The sequence below is a fragment of the Triturus cristatus genome, chromosome 6 (assembly GCF_964204655.1).
Source record: "Triturus cristatus chromosome 6, aTriCri1.1, whole genome shotgun sequence".
NCBI classification, from domain to species: domain Eukaryota; kingdom Metazoa; phylum Chordata; class Amphibia; order Caudata; family Salamandridae; genus Triturus; species Triturus cristatus.
This window is the reverse complement of record NC_140589.1, coordinates 1,479,694,865-1,479,721,338: the sequence shown is the minus strand read 5'-3', so window position 1 is coordinate 1,479,721,338 and position 26,474 is coordinate 1,479,694,865. Positions and strand designations below refer to the sequence as shown.

At 49.2% G+C, this 26,474-nt stretch overlaps 1 protein-coding gene across 2 annotated transcripts in view; it reads left to right on the top strand.

The window, feature by feature from the left end:
* The window catches only part of PSME4 (proteasome activator subunit 4), a 1,714,764-nt gene that overhangs the window by 395,443 nt on the left and 1,292,847 nt on the right, over nucleotides 1-26,474 (top strand). For both annotated transcript variants that reach the window (XM_085612595.1, XM_085612594.1), the window contains one exon: nucleotides 11,021-11,236. In XM_085612595.1, coding sequence (XP_085468721.1) covers nucleotides 11,021-11,236 — 216 coding nt within the window. The remainder of the gene's footprint in view (nucleotides 1-11,020; nucleotides 11,237-26,474) is intronic.

Genomic DNA, 26,474 nt, shown 5'->3' with positions numbered 1-26,474 from the left:
TTTCGAGAAATTCACTTTAAACCCTGCCACTGTTCCAAAATCATGAAGCTCCCTTGCCAAATACCGCAGGGTGGTGTGAGGATGGGTAAGTGAAAGAATAACATTGTCCGCATACAGACTAATTTTGTGTATGTCGGCGCCAAACTTGATTCCCTCTATATCTGGGTTCGAGCGTATGCGCTGGGCAAAAGGCTCCATATAGAGCGCGAAAAGTAGCGGGGACAAGGGGCACTCGTGCCCCTGCAGATGGGGAAGAGGGAAGACTTACACCCATTCACTCTCACCGATGCCTTAGGGGCTGCGTAAAGACACTGCACCCAGCGCACAAAATTCTCACCAAGCCCAAAGGCCCGCAAAACAGCAAACAGGTAGCCCCAATCCACTCGATCAAAGGCTTTCTCGTCGTCGATGGAAAGAAGACAAGCCTGAGCCCGAGATTGATGAACCAGGTCTGTGAGATGAAGAATGCGCTTGGTGTTATCCCCACCCTGCCATGTAGGAATAAAGCCTGATTGGTCGGGGGTCTATGATACCATCCATCAGGGGGCTAAGACGCGCCGCCAGGATACTCGCGAACAACTTTTATTTCCCTCTTATATTTAAGAGGGAAATTGGCCGATACGAGCCACAATCCCTCGGATCCTTCCCGGGCTTAAGGATGACCGTAATAGCGGCCTCCGACATGGAGGGTGTTACTTCCCCAGTATCCAGGAAAGAGTTGAAAAGACGTGTTAAAAGCGGAACCAGCTCAACGCAAAAGGTTTTAAAAAAACAGCGCGGAAAAACCATCCGGCCCAGGCGATTTGGCTATCTTGAGACAGGCTATCGCAGATATGACTTCCTCAATGCGAATAGCGGACTCCCAACGCGTCGGCCGAGGATGCAAACAACGGCGTAATGCGGCAGGATGCAAGATAGTCCTCCCTCCCCTCTGGTCCCGACACCTCCCTTCTATACAAGCGCTGATGGAAATGGCGCAAAGAATCCACAATAAGGGCGTTGCTGGTATGCTCGACCGCTTGGGAGTCCCTAATGGACTGAATCGCTGTCCGCTGTGCGCGTGCTCGCAACCTATGGGTTAGCAGCTTCCCCCCTTTATCCCCATACAGGTGCTTCAGCATGCACCGCTTCGTTTCAAGCTCCCTCCACACCCTAGGTGCACCTGTTCTTTTGTGGACAGACTCTAAAGCTCCCACATCCTTCTCAAGCTCCGCTCGTTTAGCCTTATGCAAACGCGTGAACGCGGCAGTCAGCACGATGAATTCTCCCCGCACTACCAACTTTAGGGCCTCCCAGACAGCTGCTAAAGACATACTCCCTTGGTCATTATCTGCCAGGTAAGCGATGATCGTGTCCCGTATGCGAGTAACTACCAATTACGAGTGTAGCAAAGAATCGCGCAGACGCCAACCGGGAGGTGGGGGTCTCGTACCATGAGAGGTGAGCTGCACCGAAATGAGGGCATGGTCGGAGAGCGAGCGGGGGGTGATAATCGCATCAGATAAGCAGGGCAGGAGTGAGGTGGAGGCGAAGAAGTGGTCGAGGCGGGCATACGTTTTATGCGCTGGTGAATAGTAAGTGTAATCTCGCTCAGTGGGGTGTTGTACGCGCCAGACATCATGCAAACCGCCTTCACTCATCCATTGCTTCCCCCCCTGCGAGAGCGCGCCCGTATGATGGGTCCGCTGCTCAGACCTATCCATACACGGATCCATCACCACGTTCAGATCCCCACCCACCAAAATCAGCGCGTCTGGGGAAGCCAGAATCTCAGAGAAAGCCGTCCTCATGAAGGGTTCCTAATGCTCCTTCGGGGCATACAACGACCCTATAGTGAAGTGCGTATCCCCCCATTGCACACGGACCGCAAGGAATCTCCCCTTAATATCGACGACCTGGGAGAGAACTTTACACTGAGCGCGCGCGCTAAAAAGAATTGCAACCCCATGCTTTTTAGCCGAGCCTGAAGACCACAACTGTAAAGGGAAGCGTTTGTCTCTCAACCGCTTAGTGTCCTTAGAAAGGAGATGAGTCTCCTGCAGCAGACATTGCCCCCGCGCTTTCCAGGAGGGACAGGATAGCAGAGCGCTTAACAGGACTATTCAAGCCCCTAACATTCAGGCTTACCACCTTTAGGCTCCTACCCATAAAAGGAAGGGAAGGAAGAGCCGTGACCTAGCCGCAGAACACCAGAGCGATACGGCGGGCAAGAGGGCAGTGACCCAGGCCATACATCTCCCACACCCAAGGGAGAACTGATGCGGAGCCCCAAAACATCCCCAAAGCAACCCTGTCCCCCAAACAACCCCCCCGTCCCCCCCCCCCCCCAACCCATAAGACACAACAAACACAGAAAATACAGATAAAAAAAACGGGACACAGGAGCCCCGTAAAGGGACAGCAGTCTGTCACAAAGATCAAACGATGAGGGGAACATGGCACCATGGAAAATTGCACCGCTCACTAGAGGCGATATACATCCAACACTCAAGGGGGCAGTCGATGGTAAGAACACTCAATCAAGGTCCTCTCTCCTCCGGTGCCGAGAAAGAGCCCACCTGATGCCAGCCACGCATAACTCATGGAACGCCGTTGTTGTCTGTCACCTGTGCCACCGATGTGACAGCCGCCTCCCTCTCCATGAGACTAGTGGACACGTCGGGCCTCGACGACTGAGGGGATTTCCCAACCCGCTGCCAGCCATCTGAGCGCCTGCACCGCCGCGGGGGAGTGCTAGCCATCCCAGACAGAGACGAGGACCGGTCCCACCCCAAGACCTCGTAAGCGGCATCCAAAGAACGGATCTGCAAGAGTTTCCCTGGTATTTGAAGATAAGACGATACGGGTGGCCCCACGAATAAGGGATGCCTTTCTCACGGAGGTGACCAGTGATGGGCTTGAACTCCCTACGATTAACCAGGGTGGAGGCAGCTAAGTCCTGAAAGAGTGTTGGCTGGTGACCCCGAAATTGCACTGGGTTGAGATCGCGGGCCTTCCGAAGGATTCGCTCCTTAAGCTGGAAATCGTGCACGCACACCAGAATGTCCGGCGGGGGAGCTTTAGCACCCCTCGGCAAGCCAACACGGTGCACGCGATCCATCTGTATTTCCCGCTCTTCACCCTCCCCCAAGATCTGTCGAAAAAGCTGGAGAACATATTCGCAGAGGTCATCCCCTTCCCCTTTCCATGGCATAGCCCGGATTCTGATATTATTTCGTCGAGAACGGTTTTCCAGGTCCTCGACGTGGGCTTGCAGATCAAGATTTTGCTCTGTGAGGCGAATGACATCCTGCTGGAGCTGATGCAAATCGTCCTCCCGCCCCAAATCGTGCTCCTCCACAGTAGCGACGCGCTCTCCAAGGGCATCCACGTCGCGCTGCACCTCACGGAGATCAGAGGAGAGCTGGGAGCGAAGCTCCAGAATATCTTCCTTAATGGCTGAGAAAAAGTCAAGCATAAAAGCCTTAGTGGCTGGCTGATCACTATCCTCAGACTGCGGCGAGTGTGGGCCCGATTGGGATGAGGATGGGCCCGCTTTTCTGTAAGGCGTCCTTTAGGGTCTTATCTCGCCTATGCTTGCGGACGACATGGCAGTCAAGTGAAGCGCCCAAGGAGTCACCAGTCCAGCAGAGCCTGTAAACCAGGAGGGAGGGAAGGGAGGGGGACAGCGCTATGCTACCTCCAAAACCCGCTCCGCAGCACACAGCGGGGCCCCCACCACAACACCGACCGTCGACATGCGGCCCGAGCACCACCTCCATGAGAACAGCTACGCCTCCGCAGCTGCAGGCCAGAGCGCAAGGACCTCGTGCTGAGAATGGGATACCCTCGCACTGCAGGCCCCAGGAGACTCCGTCGACGGTCCCTCAGACCTCACTGCCAGCAGGCAGGCGCCGCCCACCGACTCACGGGCCGATTGCAGGCCCCCGGCAGCCGACAACGCAGGCCTCCCAGGCCCGAAGTCACCACCAGGCCCAGTGAAAGTCCATGCGGGGGGGGGAGCCCAGGCTCGCAGCCCACGCCCCTATGCGGCCACACAAAGGGGGGGCACGGACCGTCCCACACAGCAACACTCTGTGAGGGCCTGCAGAGAGGCACCACGCGCGCTCCGCAGTCGCGCAGCACTCCGTCCGCCGAAGCGCGGACCGAGAATCACCACCTTGAAGCGAGCATCCCCTCTCTCAGCAGCGTGGCTATACCGGGCCGCATTCACCACCTAGTCGTTGCTATGATTCCGCTGTCCATCGGGGTATCAAGCTACGTGGGCCCGTGTCGAGAGACCTCAATGCCGGATGTCGCAGGGCCGGACCCTCCAGATATGGAAATGGCGGCCTCGGAGCGGGCCCCACCGCCGTCACCGCACCAATTCCGGGGCGACCAAGAGGCGAGCCCCCGTCCACGCTGCCACCGCCTCCGCAACGCCACTGGACGCCCCCGCTGCCGCAAACACTTCTCCAGGCCGCCGATCACGGCAGGCGACCAGATCCAGCAAGGCGGCCGGGCCGCAGCAAGGCCGGGGCCGAATTGCCCCCCGGAATCCACAGATCGCCGTCCCGCACCAAAATAAGGACAGCCGCAGATGTAGGGCGAGCCGCACACACAGCGGGGCACCACGGCCAGCTCAGATGGGCACCAGGGGGCCAGATAATCAAGGCGAAGTCGGGCGGCACCGGAGAGACAGGAAAACGCGTCTCACTCCGCCGCCATCTTAGCCACGCCCCCGGAAAGAGCCAGGATGTTCTTTTTGATAAGGAAAAAAAATCAATGCTCACGTCGCCATGGGAGGCTTCTCCCATGGCAAGGAAAGCATTAGAATCGTTTACTGTTCCTCACTGCCAGTTTTTACCTGGCAGTGAGGAACAGTAAAAACGGCTAATGGTCTTCCTATCTAAATTGGGTGGGTGGACATGTAGTCATTTCTCCGACGGCCCTAACACTCCAAGACCGTTGGAGATGTTTGGCCCTGGCAGAGGCAGAGTAGTCTTCGCCTTGGCCAAACTTACTTAAGGTCCTCCTGCGATTAAATTTAGCTTTGCAATGGAGTACCCTGTCTGCCAATATGTAAATCAGGCCCTTCGTGTTTACTTTAGTCTATCCTTTTTTCTGCTTGCTGTGTACCCATGCTCCCTGCAGATCTAGCTTTAGTCTGTTAGTGGCACTTTCTCCACTGCTCGTGGATCCAGCTAAATCAGCCATTTTTGAACAGGGATCTTTATAGGTCGTTTATAAAGATATGAAATGCCAATATTTCTAATGTACCTCTGTAATAAACTGAAATTTACTCTTTCTGTTATGGTCTGTCTTTGACTACACTGCTCACCATGTAAGAGGTAAGTGTGTTGAGATTGGGGCATCTGCCAGATGTTGGAAAGGGCTTACAGCTTGCTTGCCACAAATTAACAAGGAGGATCATTTTCAAAGTAAAGGTGTATAAAACTGTGATTCAGGAATTGTGAGGAAATAGGGTGTATTATATGGTGTGTTTGTGTGACCTCACCATGTAATGTACTTACCGACCCCTTAGGACCAGCAGGCTTCGTTTGTGACACCATTAGCTCAACCCTCGGTATCTGTGGCTTTGAGCAGTCTGGCCTACACAAAGGAAACAAATGTAACACTTAGAAACTGTAACAGTAAAAAATTGGGTGAGGATCAATGTGGTTACTTTTAAGTACTTCATGAAACCAACTCTGGCAGGGAGCCAGTGAGGGTGACCAACCAAGTCCTCAGAAACAATTACCTCCGAAGAAGAAGCAATCTTCAATAAGTTTCAGGCACTTTATCCTTTTGCTATACGCTCCTATAAATCTGGTCCTGATGGAGAGGATTCAGGATGCTGAAGATGCCCAATGATACTGAGGATGCAATCGACTGGGGTCTTACTGCGGCTATTTCTCGGCCAACGAACTTGATGAAGTGGACCTAGCCACAGGGGACAATGTCCCTTGATGTCCTCTTGGTCCTGGTAGAAGTTAAGTTGCCTCTGGGCTGCCAGTCACCTGGTATCCTGGATACTGAAAATTCCTTTCCTGGATAATAATTTGTCTTCTGGGCGACCAAGCTGTACTCTGATGACTCACTTAGGTCCAGCGGACGCTGGTGTAAATGTGAACGTCTGGTCTTGGTCTCTGGTGCTTCACGGTGGCAAGTGGCGGCAAAGCAACGGCCTGGGCTACCAACTTGGCCCAGCAGGCTTCATCAGCTGTTGTGGTCCTGGGCTGTGCAAAGGTTTCAGCCAACTGACCCTTAGAGTCATGGGTAGCCATGCGCTTTATAACATTTTGTAACATAACATAACACAATCTTGCGAGCACCAGCTACTCAAATTGGGGGATCATTCCTACTGGAAATGTCTCCCATCACAGAACCCTCTCCACAAGAAGCCAATAACTTATAAACCAAGCAGCAAATATCAACACAGCTCCCAAGCAGGAGGGGAATGAATCCAAGATGTCCGCTTCCACCGGTCACAAATCTCTCAAAAAATTAAAGGTTATACTTTGATTAGTAATGCAGTGGATCATTTGGAGAAAAAGCAAATAGTCCTAATGGTAGCACATTGTTCCAAAGCTTGCTTCCAGACGTTTAAAACCTGTACCTGGCCAGTGCACCCAAAACTTCCAAATTCAAATGCACTCACCCTTATTATCATTTAAGTATGTTCAACCAAACCTGAAGATGCAGAGACACTTAAAGGAGGTCTTATTAATGCACACTTACATGCTAAACGAATGCTAAAATATTCATGATTGGTTATTTGAAGACAAGCTACTGGTGAAAGGCTGTACAAAAACCTGTCTTAGTGACAGCTGAATCTCTGCATTGCTTGAAAGGTTCATTTGAAAGATTAGACAAAAAGGAAGAGAAAGAATAGTACCAAAAGTACTTACGGATGATTATTCTTGTGATGAAATTTACATCACATTGTTTACATTTTTGTGATAGCCAGATAATTAGGCCCTCATTATGAGTGATGATGAAATTTCACCTGGAGCGATAACTCTAGGTGGAATTCTATCACCTGTAATTCAGAGTGTCTATGGGCCTGGAATTATCAGCTCTGCAAACTACAAACTTTCCTTGCTTGTAGACATCAGACTCTTTTACATACTGTAGGAGCAGTTGCAGGGGTCAGAAGCACGGCCTAGACCCTGCTTGACCCCAGTAGCAAGGGTTGAGCAGACAGTGTTGTCCCCTCCAGACAAGCTGGATGCTGCAATGACCCCGTCCCTCCCCAAAAAAACATGCCATCTCACTCTGAACCAGCCCTCCCGCTGACACTTTCTGGCTGTCCTCAGGTGGTAAAAGACCAGGTCCATGCATTGCTTCCCCTCTCCATGGAGAAAAGTTGCAATCGCCAGTATCCATGCAAATAACATGCCAGCACTCTTGTGATGAGGGCCTTAGTCAACTGACTCACATTCTTTATTGAAGAAGATATATACTCCCTTAAATTCCAGTTCTTCTCAGGCTATGATTCTGTTAAGATGGACATGCCAGCACTTCACCCATATTAGTCACCTTTTCTGAGGAGCAATAGTTCTAAAAAAGGCAGCAAGTTAATACTGTCACGGGCTTGCACAGTGCACTATAAAATGGCTTTGTTTGCGGATGATGTCTCTTCCTTTTAATCAGACGCGACTACTCTCCTTCAGCACTGAACAATGAAATTAAAAAACATAGGTAATATCAGATTTGATGTAAATTTCCAAAGATGTAAAGCACTGGTTAAAATAGAGGAGAACATTGCAATTGGCTAAAGAGTGACTTCAGTAATCTTCAATGAAAAAGTAAACAAGTTAAATATCTATGAGTTTGTGCCCAAGGCATTTTCCAAGCTAGAGTGGTCCAGCTTTCATGACTTACACTGTATTATTGCAAAAATGGATACATTGAGCCCAGATTGCTGTGGCAAGCGTTTCCTGATTCAAGGAAGAGGGGAAAAAAGAGTATTTATATCCAACATCTACAGCAGAAAATAATCGAATAGGGGAGGGTGGGCATCCATGTCAAGGACAGGAGTGCATATGTGTATGTGAGCATGTTCTCTTCCCCTCCATTGGTTAGCATGGTACTCGTAGGCTAGGTATAGAAAGCCATATCATAAGAATGTTAATAGTTTTGGCAAAATAACCATGTTTCCCCATTGAACCTACTGCTTCCTGCTGAGTGCGTGTTTGGGAGGTTCTGGGTTGGTTCATCTGTCTAGTACTGTGGTACAGGGTTTCAGCGTTTAGTTTGTGACACAGCAACAAGGGTAAAAGCAGCTTCATTTATTTGTGAAGCATTTGCAGCAAGACAAAAGAAACTCCGGCATCTACTGGAGCCAATTCACTGAACTTTGGAAATCCAAGCTGACAAGTGTTTCAGAGACTCTTTACTGATTTTCTGCAAAGGACTTTCCCTACATCATAGACCTTTTGAATGCTGTATTGTAAGTTTCAGTGCAAAAGGTGCTCTGGAGTTTGAATTGGAAGTATAGCCCTTCCACAAATCAAAGTAATTAAATCCTCAAATTGGAGTTGTTTGAGTTCACAGGGTATTTGTCAGTGTTCAAACAACAAAGCAGTTCAAGGGAGGAGGGTTGAAGGGACAGATTTACAGACCACTACGAATTATATCCCCTATCAAAACATGTTATAAACCAAGAAATCCTAGGGTCTAATCACAAATCAATAGTAAATGTGAAACAGAAATACTCCTAAATTAAGAATGTATATATAAACAGCAATGGAGGTAAACTAATGGGGTCATCTAAGGGCAGATCCCTTTAAGGACGTAATCCCTCACTCACCATAGGTGACATGCTTCATCATAGGGACTCTCCTCCCAAAGGAAACACCTAGTTCCTTTGAGGGCTACAACCCCCTCACTGTGAGGGAGGAGCTCAGGGATGTTTTGATGTAGTATATTGGGTATCCTAAACCCACCTATGACGAGTCTAACGTGTGAGTGAGAGCGCAGCGCAAATAATAAACTAGAACAATGTGAGTGAATGTTAAAACTGACTACTAGGCAACAAACAACAATTTTAATCAAGGTATGCCTAATGTCAGGGTTAAAATAGCAGTGCACCAACGGTATAGATTTAAACCGTTAGGGTGTGATGACAAATGGTCGACATGTTTCAGCCGTAGTGATCCATTGCCCCGTATTTATCTGAAAATATGTACTGGCCTTTCACGTAGGCCAGTTGAACTTTCTCTCATTCTTCTTCCCTCTTTCTCACTTCATCAAGGAAGTGTGTGGTGTTTTATTACATCGACTGCACACAATAGGGCTGACTGGATTATCAGCTGTTCGGAGACTTCACTGGAGCAAAACAGTACACAAGTGCCTTGATTTACCTTTTGCATTAAGATTTGTTATTCATTGTCAAATAAAGATCCTTTGGGTGGCATTGTACTATCTCCACGAAGGCAAACGTCTCAAGGACTGTGATTGTTGTAAACAAAATGCTCTATTGGTACTTCTCTCTATGCCTCAATGAAGTGCTGAAAAAGTATCAGGACCTGACGTCAGCATTTTATGTATTCCAATGTCATTACATCCCGGGTGGACGACGTTGTGGCTAATGGTGCCTGGTGATGTTGGAGAGGTATTGCTTTGGAAAAATATTTGTGGATGAAGTCTGGTGTCTGGATGATATTCATTATGTGCCGGAAGATACATCCACAAGAAATATCATTACCGAAGGTATATTTCTTAATTTGTTGTTAACACAAGGAGTCGTGGTATCCTTCTTTGAGGAGGAAGGAGTTGATCATTATTTTTGTTTGCCCATATGAAAGTATTTTGTTTCACACCCTCTTTGTCCTGTGTTGACTTAACTTAAAAGCCAAAATTTGTTATTCTTCTATAATCCTGGATATAAATTGTGATTCTTAATATATGCTACCTACTTTAAGTAGTTGTGTATTTTAAATCTTTTCTGTTCATTCAATCAATCAAGATTTATAAAGTGCGGCAAATCACCTGTGATGGTCTGAAGGCGATGAAGTTACTTGCTGCTTCACGGTGCTCTGTTCTTTCGAGCTGCCAGGTCTTAAGTCCTTTCTTGAATTCACGTAGTGATGAGGAGATTCTAAGGTGCAGGGGAAGGTTGTTCCGGGCTTTGGCCACCAGGTGAGAGAAGGAGCATCCTCATCTGTTGGCTCAGCAGATCCGGGGGTGTTTATGAGGAAGAGGGAGGCGGATCACAGGTGTCTGGTCGGTTGGTGGAAGGTCATTCGTTTGTAGATGTACGCTGGTCCTTAATTGCATAGGGCTTTGTAAGAGTGGATCAACATCTTAAACTGGCATCTCTTCTGGATCGGTAGCCAGTGTAGCTTCTTGAGGTGTGGAGTGATGTGGGTACATCTGGGGAGTTTGAGTCTTGCCGCTGAGCTTTATATAGCCTGTAGTCTCCTCAGGAGGCGTGTGGTGATTGCTAGGTAGAGGGTGTTTCCATAGTCCAGCCTGCTGGTGACAAGGGCTTGAGTGACGGTCCTTCTGGCGTTGATTGGGAGCCACCTAAAAATCTTTCTCAGCATGTGCAGGCGGTTGAGACTGCGTTTACCTGTTTCTGCATAGATAACGTGCTGTCCAATATGATGCTGAGTTTGCGGGCGTGAGGTGTCAGGGCGGGGGACAGGCCTAGTTCAGAAGGCCACCAGGTGTTGTTCCATGGCGAGGTGTTTTTACCAAAGATGAGGACTTCCGTCTTGTCCATGTTGAGCTTGAGACAATTGTTCTTCATCCAGTCGGAGACGTTCCTCATACATTTGTAGTAGTTAGCTCTGATGGCGAAGGAGTCTTCTGACCATGAGAGAATGAGCTGGGTGTCATTCATACAAGCCACATATTGTATGGTCACAGAAAACGAGGCTATCATGCGAATTGTTTCAAACCGCTTTTGGAGTATATTTTTATTATAGATGTAGTTTGAACATCCTGCTTATTACCAGTAAATCTTAGTTGTATTTCTGTATTTTAATGACATTAAATTGTTCATGTTTTTGCTTCTTTCTTTGCCAACTAGATCACACGAGTTGATGGGGAGAAGTTGTTGCCCTATAAGGAACAACTTGTTCAAATTTTGAGTCGAACTCTGCATTTCACCTGCAAGCAAGGCTACATCCTGGCCTGCAACTTACTGCATCATGTCCTCCGATCCACTACCCTCATCTACCCCACAGAATACTGCAGCATGCCAGGTGGCTTTGATAAGCCACTTTCTGAGTACTTCCCCATTAAGGTAAGATTGATTGTTTTTAACTGATTTTGTTGAGCACTATTCCATTACCAGCCCTTATAAGACCCACTCAAATAGCACTGTTCGACAAGTGTGTGAATTTGAAAATAGAACACACAGGGAGACTTTATTTTACTGCTTGACTAATCTTATTTCCTTCCTCAATATTGTCCTGCTTTTCCTGAGAGCTCAACTTTTGGCAAAGGGAGAAGTTTAAGGGTGATATTTTCCCTGTATCTCATATATTTAAGGAACACCGCTTTTTTGGCAGTTGTTTGCTAAAAGGTCAAACTGATAGGTACTCCTTGGCTACCTTTAAAGGGCAAAGGTATCGATATTACTCTACTATTACACAGCTTAATGTAGTTATTTTTAGTTTGGGAATTTTGACAAGGAGCACCTCAAAGACTACATGTAGCAGCATAATTTCACCTTTGACACAAACACATATCTCTCTCTCTCTCTATATATATATATATATATATATATATATCAACCTCCGTATGGCAGACGCGGGCGTGCTGTCAGAACGCCGGTGGTGCCGTACACGGTGTTGTCCGCCGACTCCTCCAAATCTGAAACAAAGGTTCCTGTACGTTATAGCAACACAGCAAGCACGGCACTCCAAACATGGCTACTTTCAATTTATTAAAGATGAGCGCTAGTCAACGCGTTTCGGTTGTTTCACAACCTTGTTCACGACATAGAGACATCTTCAATTTCTCATTATATATCATGTGACTATACAAACATAAAAACTGTCAAAGGCTTTTCAGTAAACATCACCGCCATATTTGAATGGCTACATATCCATTGAGATTCACTGTTTCTCTGCAATACGGCACCCGAAACGCGCTGACGAGCGTTCATCTTTAGCAAGTTATAAGGAGCCACGTTTGGAGTGCCATACTTGCTGTGTTGCGGTCACATACAGGACCTTTTGATATATATATATATATCTCCATCCATCCATATCCTACTGGCGGTCGCCAGTAGGTAGTTATAGTTAGGACCTATTATCCATAGGAAATCCGCAACATTCTATTTGGAATAACATTGGCGCCGGTTGACGAATCTTCGCGAAATTGTCAATACTGGTGGGGCGCTCCGGTCCGCTCCTATCCTGAAAGTCTCGGGGTGATTCGTCAAAGGGGGTCCCAAAACGTGTTTTCCCCATGCAATTTTCCATAGGAACCGTTAATCGCAGCTACAGCCCGAACTGCTGAACGGAATTACACCAAATTTGGCAAAAAGGAAGCCCTTGGTTCAGAGTTGTGCCTTTTGGTTAAATGGTGTAAATCTGTTCAGTAGTTCCTGAGAAAATCAAAAGTAAAATCATAGATATATCTATGGGCGCGGTGGATCCGCGCACCCTGCCGAGCACGAGCTGTATGCTAATTGGCTGTCAACACTCCTAACCAGGAAGTGTTGGCAGCCATCTTGTGCCTCGGTAGAACCGAGGCAAAAGAAGACAGAAGAAAAGACGCGCAGAACGCAAAAAGGGGGCAGGGTAGAAACACCCTGACCCCCTAGGCCTGCTCAGCGGGTCCCACAAGGACCCCAAGGCCCAAAAAATGTTTTGTTTTTGTTTTTAAAAATCGGCATAATCCGCACTGGGTGTGCGGATCCTGCCGATGGGGGGGAAAAAACTAAGCGCGGTCTCCCGCGCTTCTTTGTTAATTAGCCCCTAGGCGGGGCCAAGTCCCGGGGGCATGATCAAAACAAGTGTGGGGGGGACTGCCACCCCTGGGGCTTTATCATAATATAGGCGAGGGGGCTCATGCCCCCCCGCAGCATAAGTGAATAGGATGTGTGCTGGTGTGTAATGTCAATATAGGTGTAAAGGTATAGTTGATAGTGTTCTATTAAACCCCCATCTCTCCAGAGCTTTAACAGCTGTGCCCACCAAGTGGGTTTCTTGTATAAGGCAGACTGACGGGCCATGTCCCTTAAGATACTGTACTACTAGACCCCGTTTTATCTTATTTCCGAGCCCATTCACATTCCAGGATATCATGGTCAAGGGCGAGCCCTGCGCATGTGCATTATCTAATCGTAAGCTTGTGGTCTCAGATGTCATAGTCTATGGAATTGTGTGATCACTGCACGACAGTGGGCTTCAACCAGTGGAATACCAAGCGTGTGGAGCAACGGTCGTGTGATTAACTCTATCTGTTGTACTTGTGCTCGTGTGTGTATAGAAAAAAGGACAACCATGAACAAAAAACAACCCCCTCCTTGCTCCCCTGCTAGACGGATCCCAAACTACCCGCCACCCCAACAGCGCAGAGTGCTTAATTCCCAATAAACAGTACTTGCGCGTGAGGGGAGGAAGTCCGGGAGGCGCCTCGGTCTTTCCCCTACTCGAAGACAAACCTTAAACTACACATGTTGTCTTGTCAGAGCAGTTCTATAGTCATGTTGTGCTGCTTCAGGTTGGTGTTCTGGACGACTTGGCCGGCTGGGTCATCCGACTCCCCCCCGAGTAAACCGCCCCCATCTGCTGCACGCATGCCTTTGTGTCGGGGCCAGACCCAACCATGTGATGCCGCCGAAGTTTCACACTCCCACCTCTATCTGTGAGGAAGCCCCTTCCTCGCCTTCGCGTCTGTGGTCCCGAGCGTCGTCTTCTTCTCCGTGCCGCTGTCGCAATCTCTGTCCGGCGTGAACCTCCCACGCGTCTCCAGCCCTTGAGCCACTCCTTGGCCTCCTCCGGTGTGTCAAAAAAACAAGTTTTCCCGTCTGCCACCACACATAGTTTAGCTGGAAACAGCATGGAGTAGGGTAGCTCTCTGCTTCCGAGTTCCTTTTTTACCTCGAGGAAGCTTTGTCGTCTCTTTGTAACTGCTGCCGTGTAATCCGGAAAGAATGAGACCACAGAATTCTGTATACGTAGTGGAGGGGCCACCCGTGCCGTTTGCAGTATAGCGTCTCTATCTCAGAAATTAAAGATGTGGGCCAGGATGGGCCTGTTGGGGGGGGGGTGGAGGGGGGGCCCGGGCTTAGGCCTGCCTCCGGGTACCCTTTGTGCTCTCTCCACTGAGAAAAAGGACGAGAGCCCCCTCGGTTGAAGCCTAGATTTTATGAGGTCTTCAATATAGAGATCCATCACTGGGCCACCTTCGCTCTCCAGAACACCAGTAATTCTTACGTTATTGCGCCGGGAGCGCCCCTCCTGATCGTCTAGCTTGGCCGCCATGAGCTTGTTCTCGGCTTCCAGTTGACTGACATTCTTTAGCAGGGTGGTAGAGTCTTTAGTGAGGGACGTCGTCACCTTCTCAACCTCCGTGACCCTGATGGCCATTTTTTGAAAGTCTGCCCTCAGGAAAGAAACATCAGAGGAAATTGACCCCACCGTTGTTTGGACCTTGTTAAGGGCGGACATGATATCCTCCAGCGTGATCTTGGCCGGTCCCTCCGGTGGCGTGGTTTTGTCAGATGGGGCCTGTTGTTCTGGTAGAGCTGGGACGTCTTTAGAGTAGGCATATTTGTCGAGCTTGACCTAGGGGGTCGTGCGCTGACCTCTGCCCCCCATCTGTGGCTGATGGTCGGGGCACTAGCCGGTACTCACCGCCGCCTGCCGCGTGTCTTTTTGCCACGTGCGGCCTGTCGGCTTTCCCACCGTGCCGTATGTTCGTGGTGGGTATTTAGAAAAGGAGGCCAGTTGCGCCGTGTGTAAGCAGGTCAATTGTGGGGAGACACAGATACTGCTATTGCCAATATCCTTCCTCGATATCTTCTGAGAGCCCTCGGGCCAATGTCTACGGCGCTATCGTCCCCTTGTTACACAGCGTGTGAGTGTCGGAGAGCACCGCAGCTGCAGGCGCCTTTGATTGGGCCCACAGGAAAAGGGTATCGCTGCCCCCGCTTTTGCAAGAAAGTTATGGTGCCCTACAGCTGCCGCCCCGCTTATTTAGTCACCCGTGGCTCTTCAAGACTTTAGACCTTCACGGGGCCCCCCAATGCCGTCCAGCTATTGTGGCCTTCCACCACCGCCTGCTGGGGTTGCTCGGTCGGAGCGATCTCCGGCTCTGCGCGGTATCTTACACTCCCGGCCTTACCGCCTCATTGCCGCCGAGTGCCACCCAATTTGGTCGGGCCTCCTCACCAATTGAGGCCCCGGCTTCAGCTGCACGTCCGGGCCGCCGTTGCCCTCACAACCGCTGAGTCTTGGGGAGTGCAGTGTGGGATCAGCATCAGGATCGGAGGGTGCCTCGCGTGTTCGGATCCTGGCAGGCGTCCTCCAGGCGAAGTCGACGGACCCGGCACTGCCGCGCTGCTCACGCCCCGATCGGGCCTCCACATCAAGCAAGACCCCGGCTTCAGTCGCCCGTCTAGGCCGCCACCGCCACCTCGGCCCAGAAGTCGCGGGAACGTTGTTTGCGGCTGGAATCCGGATCGGAGGGTGCCTTGTGTGCTCCGATTCCTGTGTATGCCTTCGAGCTAGGATTTGTGGGCAGATTGTGTGCCGGATTAATGGGGGAACTCGCGCCTTCTCCGGAGCTATTCTAAGCCGCGAACATTACGATCGGCTGCAAGCCACGCCCCCTAAGTTTTTTTAAATGCTAGTTTCTAACAATGCCTACAGAAGTATGACATGTGAAGAAAGTAGAAAAAAACGCACAGAAAGAAGCAAATTAAATGTAGAAAGAAACAACAGAAGTCCACAAAGACGAATAAAAATGCAGGAAGAAGCAAGACATGTGGCGAAAGAACCAACAGAGGAGCCGAAAGAGGCCTTGTTGCAAAATCATCCTGTGCCCACAACTTTTTCAGACGGATACTGGTGGTAATGGACTGTGACTAACCAGGCCTAGAGCCAGTGCTATGCTATAAGACACTTAGAATACAGTGAAAACACCTACATACACTAGGGAACTCTATGCGTTGGGGTACCCCTGTAATTAGCATGACCTCCTCTTTAAGTCCCTAGTACATAATAGGGCAGGGGGATTAAAACTCCCTCTTAAAACGCGCCACGGGCGCGTTTGCACAGTGGTGAAGGAAGGGGGGGCCTGAGGTGACGTGTGCAAACACGCCCTGTGGCCGTTTTAAGTTGGGAGATTAAGTCCCCTTGAATCCTGAGGGTCCCTGGGGTCCAACTATCCCACTAAGTACCTCCAGTAAGCGCCACAGAGCTGCGTTGCACAGAGGTGTAAAAAGGGGCATGGCCTGGACCACCTCTCTGCAACGCAGGCCTGTGGCGCTTACTGGAGGTACCTGGTGGCCTAGTTGGCACGCAGGGGCCCTCAGGATTGAAGGGGACCTAATTCCCCAACTTAAAACGCGCCACAGGGCGTGTTTGCACACGTCACCTTTGGCCCCGCCCCCTCCCTTTACCACTGTGCAGAGGCACCCTGTGGCACGTTTTAAGTTGGGGGATTAAGTCCCCTTGAATCCTGAGAGTCCCTTGGTCTAACTAGCCCCCCATGTACCTCCAGTAAGCACCACAAAGCTGCGTTGCAGAGAGGTGGTCCAAGGCCATGCCCCATTTTACACCTCTCTGCAATGCAACTCTGTGGCACTTACTGGACGTGCCTGTTGGGTTAGTTGGCCCCCAGGGACCCTCAGCATTGAAGAGAAATTAATTCCCCAACTTAAAAAGCGCCACAGGGCGTGTTTGCACACATGTCACCTCAGGCCCCGCCCCCTCTCTTCACCACTGAGCAAAAACGCACCCCGTGGCACGTTTTGAGTTGGGGGATAAAGTCCCCTTGAATCCTGATGGTCCCTGGGATCCAACTAGCTCACCAGGTACCTCCAGAAAGCTCCACAGAGCTGTGTTGCAGAGAGGTGTAAAAAGGGGTGTGGCCTCTGAACACCTCTCTGCAACACAGCTCCCTGGCGCTTACTGGAGGTATCTCGTGGGCTAGTTGGCCCCCAGGGACCCTCAGTATTCAAGGGGAATTAATTCCCCAGCTTACAACTCACCAGGGGGCACTTTTGCACAGTGGTGAAGGAAGGGGGCGGGGCCTGAGGTGACGTGTGCAAACACGCCCTGTGGCGCGTTTTAAGTTGGGGAATTAATTCCTCTTCATTCCTGAGGGTACATGGGGGCCAACTAGCCCACCAGGTACCTCCAGTATGCCCCAGGGAGCTGCATTGCAGAGAGGTGTTCAGAGGCCACGCCCCTTTTTACACCTCTCTGCAACGCAGCTCTGTGGCACTTACTCGTGGTACCTGGTGGGCCAGTTGGCCCCTAAGGACCCTCAGGATTGAAGAGGAATTAATTCCCCAACTTCAAATGCGCCAGTGGGTGTGTTTGCACACATGTCACCTCAGGCACCGCCTCCTCCCTTCACCACTGTGCAAACACACCCCGTGGCGCGTTTTAAGTTGGGGGATTAAGTCCCCTTGAATCCTGAGGGTCCCTGGGGTCCAACTAGCCCACCAGGTACCTCCAGTAAGCGCCACAGAGCTGCGTTGCAGAGAGGTGCAAAAAGGGGCGTGGCCTTTGAACACCTCCCTGCAACGCAGCTCCTTGGCGCATACTGGAGGTTCCTGGTGGGCTAGTTGGCCCACAGGGACCCCCAGTATTCAAGGGGAATTACTTCCCCCATCTTACAGCGTGCCAGGGGGCGCGTTTGCAGAGTGCTACATGGAGGGGGCGGGGCCTCTGGCGCGATGCCGGTCTTTTTTTTTTTTTTTAAAGAAGGGAGGCTGTGTGGCCCCCCTTCCTTTTCTATTTTTATGGGCCCTGGGGACCCCATCCCCCAGGGCCTGACCCCAATTTGAAAAAAAATATATAAATATTACGGAAAGGGCCCGGGGAGGGGGGCTGCGTGGCGCCACTCCTAGCCCCAGGGACCCCATCCCCTGCGGCTGGCCGTCTCCTTTGGGGACCGTGGGGCGAGAGAGCTTCAATGCCCCAACAGTACTTGCCGGCTCTCAGCGTCCTGCGGGAGCCGGCATTGCTTTTCCACATAGGGAGCTGCTAACATGCAGCTCCCCATGTGGAAAAGCAATCTGCTTTGCTTCATTGAAGCGAGAGCAGGTTTCCCTGTTCTCGCTTTAATGAAGCAAAGCAGTTTGCAATGGCAGGACGGGAGCCGCGAGGCTCCCGCCCTGTCATTGCAAACTGCAGTGTCCCGGGGTGGGCACCCCGGAAACACTGCAGGAGCCGGCCCTGGGGGGTGGCGGTCCCCTGGGCCATCATTGGCTCCAGGAGGGGGACCGCGCTGCCTCCCTCCCACTTAATGCAAAGCCCCGGGGGGGGGGTGGTGGTCCCCGGGGCTTGGGGATCCGTAACGGACCACCTATTTTGAATAATTAGTGCCCCGGGGAGGTGGCGGTCCCCGGGGCGTGTGGAGAGGCTCGAGCCCCCCCCCCCCCCCACAGGTTTATTTTATTTATTTTTTAAAAGCCCCGGGAGGTAGCCCCCCCCCACACATTTAAAAATTTGCCCGGGGGGTGGCGGTCCCCGGGAAAGTGCTTTTTAGGCCTAGGTAGTCAGGGTGTTAATACCCTTCCCCCTTTTCTTGTTTTTTGGGTTTCTTTTTCTGTTTTCTTGTGCCTCGGTTCTACCGAGGCACAAGATGGCTGCCAACACTTCCTGGTTTGGAGTGTTGACAGCCAATTAGCATTAAGCTCGTGATCGGAAGGGTTTGTGGATCCTCCGTGCCTCTAGATATCAGTATCTTTATTTCTTAATTTCTCAACACTACTGAACGGATTTACATCATTTTTACAAAGGACGCTTTCTGAGCCAAGCAGTACCCTTTTGCCAAATTTGGTGTAATTCCGTTCAGCAGTTTTTGCTATAACTGTGTCTAAACTTTCCTATGGGAAATTTATTTTTTGACCTCTATATTTCTATTTTCTCAGGAACTACTGAACAGATTTACACCATTTAAAAAAAGGTCTCTTTCTGAGCCAAGGGCTACCTTTTTGCAAAATTTGGCGTAATTCCGTTCAGCAGTTCGGGCTGTAGCCTGTTCCAAAATTTCCTATGGGAAATAACATGGAGAAAACGCCTTTTGGGACCCCCCCTTTTTTCTCGGCCCCCACCTGACGAATCACCCTCAAACTTTCAGGATAGAAGCTGACCGTAGCGCCCCACCAGTTTTGAAAATTCGCGAAAATTCGAGCAATATCGGGCAGAGGAAGTGGAGGAAGGTGAAGTGGGTGACTCTACTGACGAATTTGAGGTCATTCAGGAGGCAAGTGGATTGGACACTACTCCTGAATGGGAGCATTCTTCTTACAGGTCTTCTCCTCCTCAGGAGTTGGCTCCTTACTATTTGGTCATCAGGAAGCTGCGGAGTTGTTGGACTTACAGTTGCCTTCTGCGAAATACAAGCCAAACCTTTTGACTGAAGTCCTTCATTCACCTTCTTCCATTGTTGAGCCTTTGTTGCCCTTTAATGAGGCTATCTTAGAGCCTGTTATGGACGTTTGGCGCAAGCCACTTTCTTCACCTGCGGTTTCCGGAACTGTGGCGAGGAGATATAGAGTGGCTCCGGGGGATCCGAGCTTCCTTTCCTCGCACCCTTCTCCACAGAGTCTTGTAGTGCAGGCATCCTGTTCAAAACAATCTTCAGGTGCTTTTCCACCGGCTCCAGCTGACAGGGACTCAAAGAAGATTGAGCAGTCAGCTAAAAAGGTCTTCTCTTCTGGAAGTATGGCGCTTAAATCAACGAATGCTTATTGGGATGCTACGTTCATGCTTTGATGGACTCTGTGAAGCAGTTGGCTCCTAAACTGCCTGATGAGGAGAAAGGCTCTTTTATGGAGGTTGTAGCAGAAACTCAAGCTGCCGCTAGGCAAGTTATTCAGTCGGGCCTAGATACGGCGGATTCCGTGGCCAGAATTATGGGATCATTATAGCCACTAGAAGGCAGGATTGGTTTCGTTCTTCCGGCTTCTCTGCTGATGTTCAGGCCATTTTGGTTGACTTACCCTTTGATGGGGAAAAGCTTTTTGGGGAAAAAGCGGATTCCACCCTGCAAAGATTTAAGGATAGCAGAGCTACTGCGAAATCTTTAGGTTTGCAGACGCAGTCAAAAGGGTTTGGCTTCAGGAAGTATAGAGGATTTGGGAGGTCATCCTTTCGATCCTTCCGTCAACCTCCGCAACCTCCGCAACAGCAGCAGCAAAATCCTCTCTACAGATCCTATAGAGGAAGACAAAGGGGTCGGCGTGGTTCTGGTCGCAATCCCTCCTCCTCTTCAGCCTCCTCTGCTCCCAATGAGGCTTCAGGGAAGCAGCCCTAGATCCCCCATGCTGGATCATGTGAGGCCTGTTGGGGGTCGTGTGTCCCACTTTCTGCGAGGTTGGAAATCCGTCACAACGGACCTTTGGGTTTTAAACCTTGTGGAGAATGGGTACGCCCTTCCCTTTCGGGAATTTGCTCCCCCTTATCCTCCTTGCCAAGGTTTTTGCTCAGAGGACCATCTGCTTCTTCTGCAGAAGGAGGTTCTTGCATTGCTTCAAAAAGGTGCGATAGAGGTGGTTCCAGAGCAGGAAAGGGGTCAGGGATGCTACTCCCGGTATTTCCTGATTCCCAAAAAGGACGGCAGATTGCGTCCGATCCTGGACCTCAGAGTCTTGAATTTTTACCTGAAACAGGAGAAATTCAAGATGCTAACCCTTGCTCAGGTTCTTCAAGCGTTGCAGCAAGAAGACTGGATGGTGTCGATCAACTTGCAGGATGCGTATTTCCACATTCCAATCCTGAAGTCGCACAGGAAGTATCTCCGTTTTACGGTCGGGTCGCAACACTACCAGTTTGCGGTTCTCCCGTTTGGTCTTACTACTGCACCTCGAGTCTTCACCAAGGTGATGGCGGTGGTGGCTGCCCATCTCAGGAGGTCGGGGATTCCGGTTTTCCCCTACCTGGACGACTGGCTTCTGAAAGCAGAGTCCCCAGGGATGGTGCAGCTTCATCTGCAGGTAACATCTCAGCTGTTGTTCAACTTGGGTTTTTCGATCAATGTGCCCAAATCTCACCTGGTGCCCTCTCAGCGCAACCTGTTCATAGTGGCGGTACTGGACACTACTGTGTGTCGAGCATTTCCTCCTCCACAAAGAATTCTCGACATTCAGGAGATGATCCCTTTATTCCACAATGGAGCGGTTGTTCCAGTTCTGAAGGTCCTTTGCCTGCTTAGTCTGTTCGCCTCCTGCATTCTGTTGGTCAACCATGCACGCTGGCACATGAGGGCACTCCAGTGGTGTCTCCGCAGGCAGTGGTATCAGCACAACGGAGATCTCAGGGAGTCAGTCAGGATCTCCAGAGAAGCTGCAGCGGATTGGTCTTGGTGGAGCGTGGAGGGCAACCTGTCTCAAGGAAAGCCCTTCCTCCTACGGTGGCCACAGTGATAACTGATGCCTCCACCCTGGGGTGGGGTGCTCGTCTGGGGGATCTGGAGATCAAGGGTCTTTGGTCTCCAGAGGAAATATGGTCTCATATCAATTTCCTAGAATTGTGGGCGATACGTTTGGCGCTCAAGGCCTTCCTCCCTTCCCTTCGCGGTCAGTCGGTACAAGTCCTGACGGACAACACTACTGCAATGTGGTATGTCAACAAGCAGGGAGGAGTAGGATCGTACCGTCTCTGCAGAGAGGCGTTGCGACTCTGGTCCTGGGCTCGGGGCCATCGGATTTGCTTGATGGTGAATCATCTGGCCGGGGTGCTGAACGTACGTGCGGACAGTCTCAGTCGCCAGTTTTCTGCCAACCACGAGTGAAGGCTTCATCCAGAGGTAGTTCAGCATGTCTTCCGGACGTTGGGGACTCCTCGGTGGACCTGTTTGCCACTCTCGAACGCGCATTGCCCGTCATTCTGCAGTCTCCAGATTCCGATGCAGGGGGCGTTGGGGGATGCGTTTCAGTTGAGTTGGGGCTCACATCTCCTTTACGCGTTTCCTCCCATACCCTTGATTTCTCGGGTTCTGAGGAAGATTCGCCAAGACCGGGCCCAAGTTATATTGATCGCCCCGGATTTACCAAGAAGGGTGTGGTACACAGATCTACTTCACCTTTCATCGCACCCTCCGCTCCGTCTCCCTCTCAGGGCAGACCTCCTCTCGCAGTCGGAGGGGCAGGTTCTACACCCCCACCTCCTGAGCTTACACCATCATGCCTGGAGATTGAACGGGGCAACCTGAGTTCTTTCTCTCTCCCGCCTGATGTGGTGGATGATATTTTATCGGTCAGGTGACACTCCACCAAGTCTATCTACTCCTACAGGTGGTCTAAGTTTGTAAAATGGTGTGGAGAGAGATCCATTGATCCTTTAAAAGCCCATCTTGCTAATGTACTTCAGTTTGCTCTTTCATTGGCTCAGCAAGGTTATGCTGTGGCCACAGTTAAGGGCTATTTGTCAGCCTTGTCGGCTTTTCTGTGTCCCCCGGATCAGCCGTCATTGTTTAAATCTCCTATTGTTTTAAGATTTCTCAAAGATCTTACTAACAGGTTTCCACCTACTCCCTTTGTAATGCCACAGTGAGACCTTAATCTTGTTTTAACTTTTTGATGGGGTCCCATTTTGAACCCCTTCACAGCTGTCCTTTGAGGCTATTGTCCTTTAAAACGGTCTTTCTTGTAGCCATAACCTCGGCAAGGTGGGTGAGTGAGCTTCAAGCTCTAGTTCAAAACCCCAGTTTTTATCCTTGCATGCTGAAAGGATGGTCCTCAGGACCAGGGCTGCTTTCATACCTAAGGTAGTTACTCCCTTTCATCTGGCGCAGTCCATTACTCTCCCTGTGTTTTATCCTCCCCCTCACCCTTCCCCAGGAGAAGGAGAGACTTCACCGATTGGACCTTAAAAGAGCTGTGAGCTTTTATTTGGACAGAACAAAAGACTTTTGTTTGAATGATCAGGTCTTTGTGGGCTATGTTGGACACTCTAAAGGCAAAGCTGTGCACAAGCGCACTCTATCCAGATGGATCATCCTAACCATCAAGATCTGCTACGCCCTCACTGGTAGGGTTCCTCCTGAGGGTATTAGAGCTCATTCAACTAGAGCTAAGTCTTCCACCTCTGCTTTGGCCAGGGGTGTTCCAGTTGCAGACATTTGTAAGGCCGCGACTTAGGCCTCCCTCCATACTTTCGCAAAGCATTATTGCTTAGACTCTGAGATGAGGAGGGAGGGCCATTTTGCGCGCTCTGTCTTGCAGAACTTTTTGGTATAGGAAAGTGGACAGCCTCCTCCGGGAGTTGGACTGCTGTGGGAATCTATTCACAAGGTGAGGAATCCACTGGCAGATGTATCCATCAGAAGAACAAGTTACTTACCTTTGGTAACGCTTTTTCTGGTGGATACAGTATCTGCCTGTGGATTCCTCACTGGCCCACCCGCCTCCTCGTTGTCCACCTTAGTATAAGTATTTTCTCATTTATGAATCAAATCATGAGGGTCACATACTGATAGTTCATACTCTCTAGTGAGTTACAACATGATTTTATATACAACTGAGTCTCTTTTTTTTTTATATACAGGATCTCCTCATAATGCATTTATGAATTTCATTTCCGGGACGATTCTTCCTAGTGTCCTTTTATCCTTTTATCATTTTGTTTATGATTATGGTACTCCATTATTATTTTCCTGTTCTTTGGTGTGTGTGTGTGTGTGTTTCACATTCCTTTAGCTCTCTAGTGTGCTTTTCAATTCATTAGACACAGTCCCAATCTTTCACAAGTTCTCATCCTGATTCAATCCCAAAGGTGTTCGAGTCCTTAACGATACAATATGCTTGGATTCTTTTTGCGTCAGTAGTCTTTCTCGGTTTCCACTTCTCTCAGGATTTGGGACTTGTTCGATAGCATAGAATTTTAGAGCTTCCCATTTGCTGCCATGCATTTTCTCCATGTGTTTGGCTATTGCATTGGATCGATCATTGTTCACAATAGCTCTGTGTTCTACGAAATTTTTTGATCTCACACGTTGTACTATCGATGTATTTTAAATTACACGGGCACTCCACAATGTAAATTACATATTTGCTTTTGCAAGTGATGTGTTGCTTGATTTTCCATTTTACTCCTTTCTTTATTTCCACTTCTTTTATCTGTTCTGTGATTTTACAGGCTTTACAGTTTTTACATGGCCAAAAGCCTTCTATTTGAGTCCACGATTTAGTTTGTTTGGCTTTGAAATGGCTGTGTGTTAGTTTATCACCAAGATTTGGAGCTCTTCTGTATGTTACATTTGGGTGGTTCCCTATCAATCATGATACAGTGGGGTCTAGTTGTAAAATGCTCCAATGTGTTTTTGATGATTCTCATAAGTAGACTTGCTTCCATTGTGTAAGTTGTTATTAACCTAATTTTTGGTGTATCTCTTAAATCAAGTTGTTTGGAGCTTTTTAAGATTTCAGTACGATTTATTGTTTTAGCTCTCTGTAGGCTTTTATCGATGACTTGTAGGATAGTTTCTCTTTTTAAATCTTGCCTGTGCATCTCTACTGTGTTTTTCAAATTCTGCATCGGATGAACAATTTCTCCCTAGCCTTAAAAATTCACCATATGGTATGTTCCATTTTCGATTAGTAGGATGAAAGCTATTTGCGTGGGGAATTGCATTGGTGGCTGTAGCCTTCCGATATAATGTTGTTTGTAAAGCATTTATCAAACAACGAAAATCCTAGGGTCTGTAGAGTTACCAGAAGTGTCAGTAAATGAAAAAGGAAAAAAGTATTTCTAGAACCAGATAGAAAGCACACGCCACCTCCAAGTTATAAACTTTAACTTGTGAGATGAAAAACAACCTAGTTGGAAAGGGTTGGCAAACGCAGTGTGTCTAAGGGCAAATCCCTTTTAGGACGTAATCCCTCACTCACCAATGGTGACATGCTTCATCATAGGGACTCTCCTCCCAAAGGAAAATCCTAGTTCCTTTGAGGGCTACAACCCCCTCACTGAGAGGGAGGAGCTCAGGGATGTTTTGTTTTAGAGGATCAACTAAATCCACATATGATGAGCTAGAATGTATAAGTGAGGGTGCAGCACAAGAAATAGGAATGAAAAAATGAGATGTGAAATCAAGTGTGATTAAAACTGGCTAGGAGACATCAAAACTATACTTTAATCAGGAGATGTCCACTGTCAGGATTAAAAAAGCAGTGAGTACACCTACGGTATGGATTTAAACCGCTATAGTGTACATAAAGATGGTCAACATGTTTCAGCCCAAGAAGACCCAAACTGAGTCAGGCTTTCATCAGGACCTTTCAAACAAGCTACTGCCAAAACGTAGTGAAACACAAAAAAGGATATGTGGCCAAAGCACTGTCATTGGCCTCTCATAGCATCTGCTGATACCCGCCAATGCTGGGTACAGGACCTCACCTCTACCTGGCAACCGCTCAGGAAGGCAGCACCGCTCTATGCGTCGGTACTGCTGGCCTCAGAGAGCCTGCTGCCGGAGCGGGGCTCTCTGGTAGAGGTGAGGTCCTGTACCCAGCATTGGCGGGTATCAGCAGATGCTATGAGAGGCCAATGACAGTGCTTTGGCCACATATCCTTTTTTGTGTTTCACTACGTTTTGGCAGTAGCTTGTTTGAAAGGTCCTGATGAAAGCCTGACTCAGTTTGGGTCTTCTTGGGCTGAAACATGTTGACCATCTTTATGTACACTATAGCGGTTTAAATCCATACCGTAGGTGTACTCACTGCTTTTTTAATCCTGACAGTGGACATCTCCTGATTAAAGTATAGTTTTGATGTCTCCTAGCCACTTTTAATCACACTTGATTTCACATCTCATTTTTTCATTCCTATTTCTTGCGCTGCACCCTCACTTATACATTCTAGCTCATCATATGTGGATTTAGTTGATCCTCTAAAACAAAACATCCCTGAGCTCCTCCCTCTCAGTGAGGGGGTTGTAGTCCTCAAAGGAACTAGGATTTTCCTTTGGGAGGAGAGTCCCTATGATGAAGCATGTCACCATTGGTGAGTGAGGGATTACGTCCTAAAAGGGATTTGCCCTTAGACACACTGCGTTTGCCAACCCTTTCCAACTAGGTTGTTTTTCATCTCACAAGTTAAAGTTTATAACTTGGAGGTGGCGTGTGCTTTCTATCTGGTTCTAGAAATACTTTTTTCCTTTTTCATTTACTGACACTTCTGGTAACTCTACAGACCCTAGGATTTTCGTTGTTTGATAAATACTAGTTGTTTGGGGATATAATCCTTAGTGGTCTTTAAACTCATTCCCTTGGACTCTCTCTTTGAACTGCGTGGTTTGTTAGTTTGTAAAGCATTCCCATCAACATAGATTTCAGTGTCAAGAAAT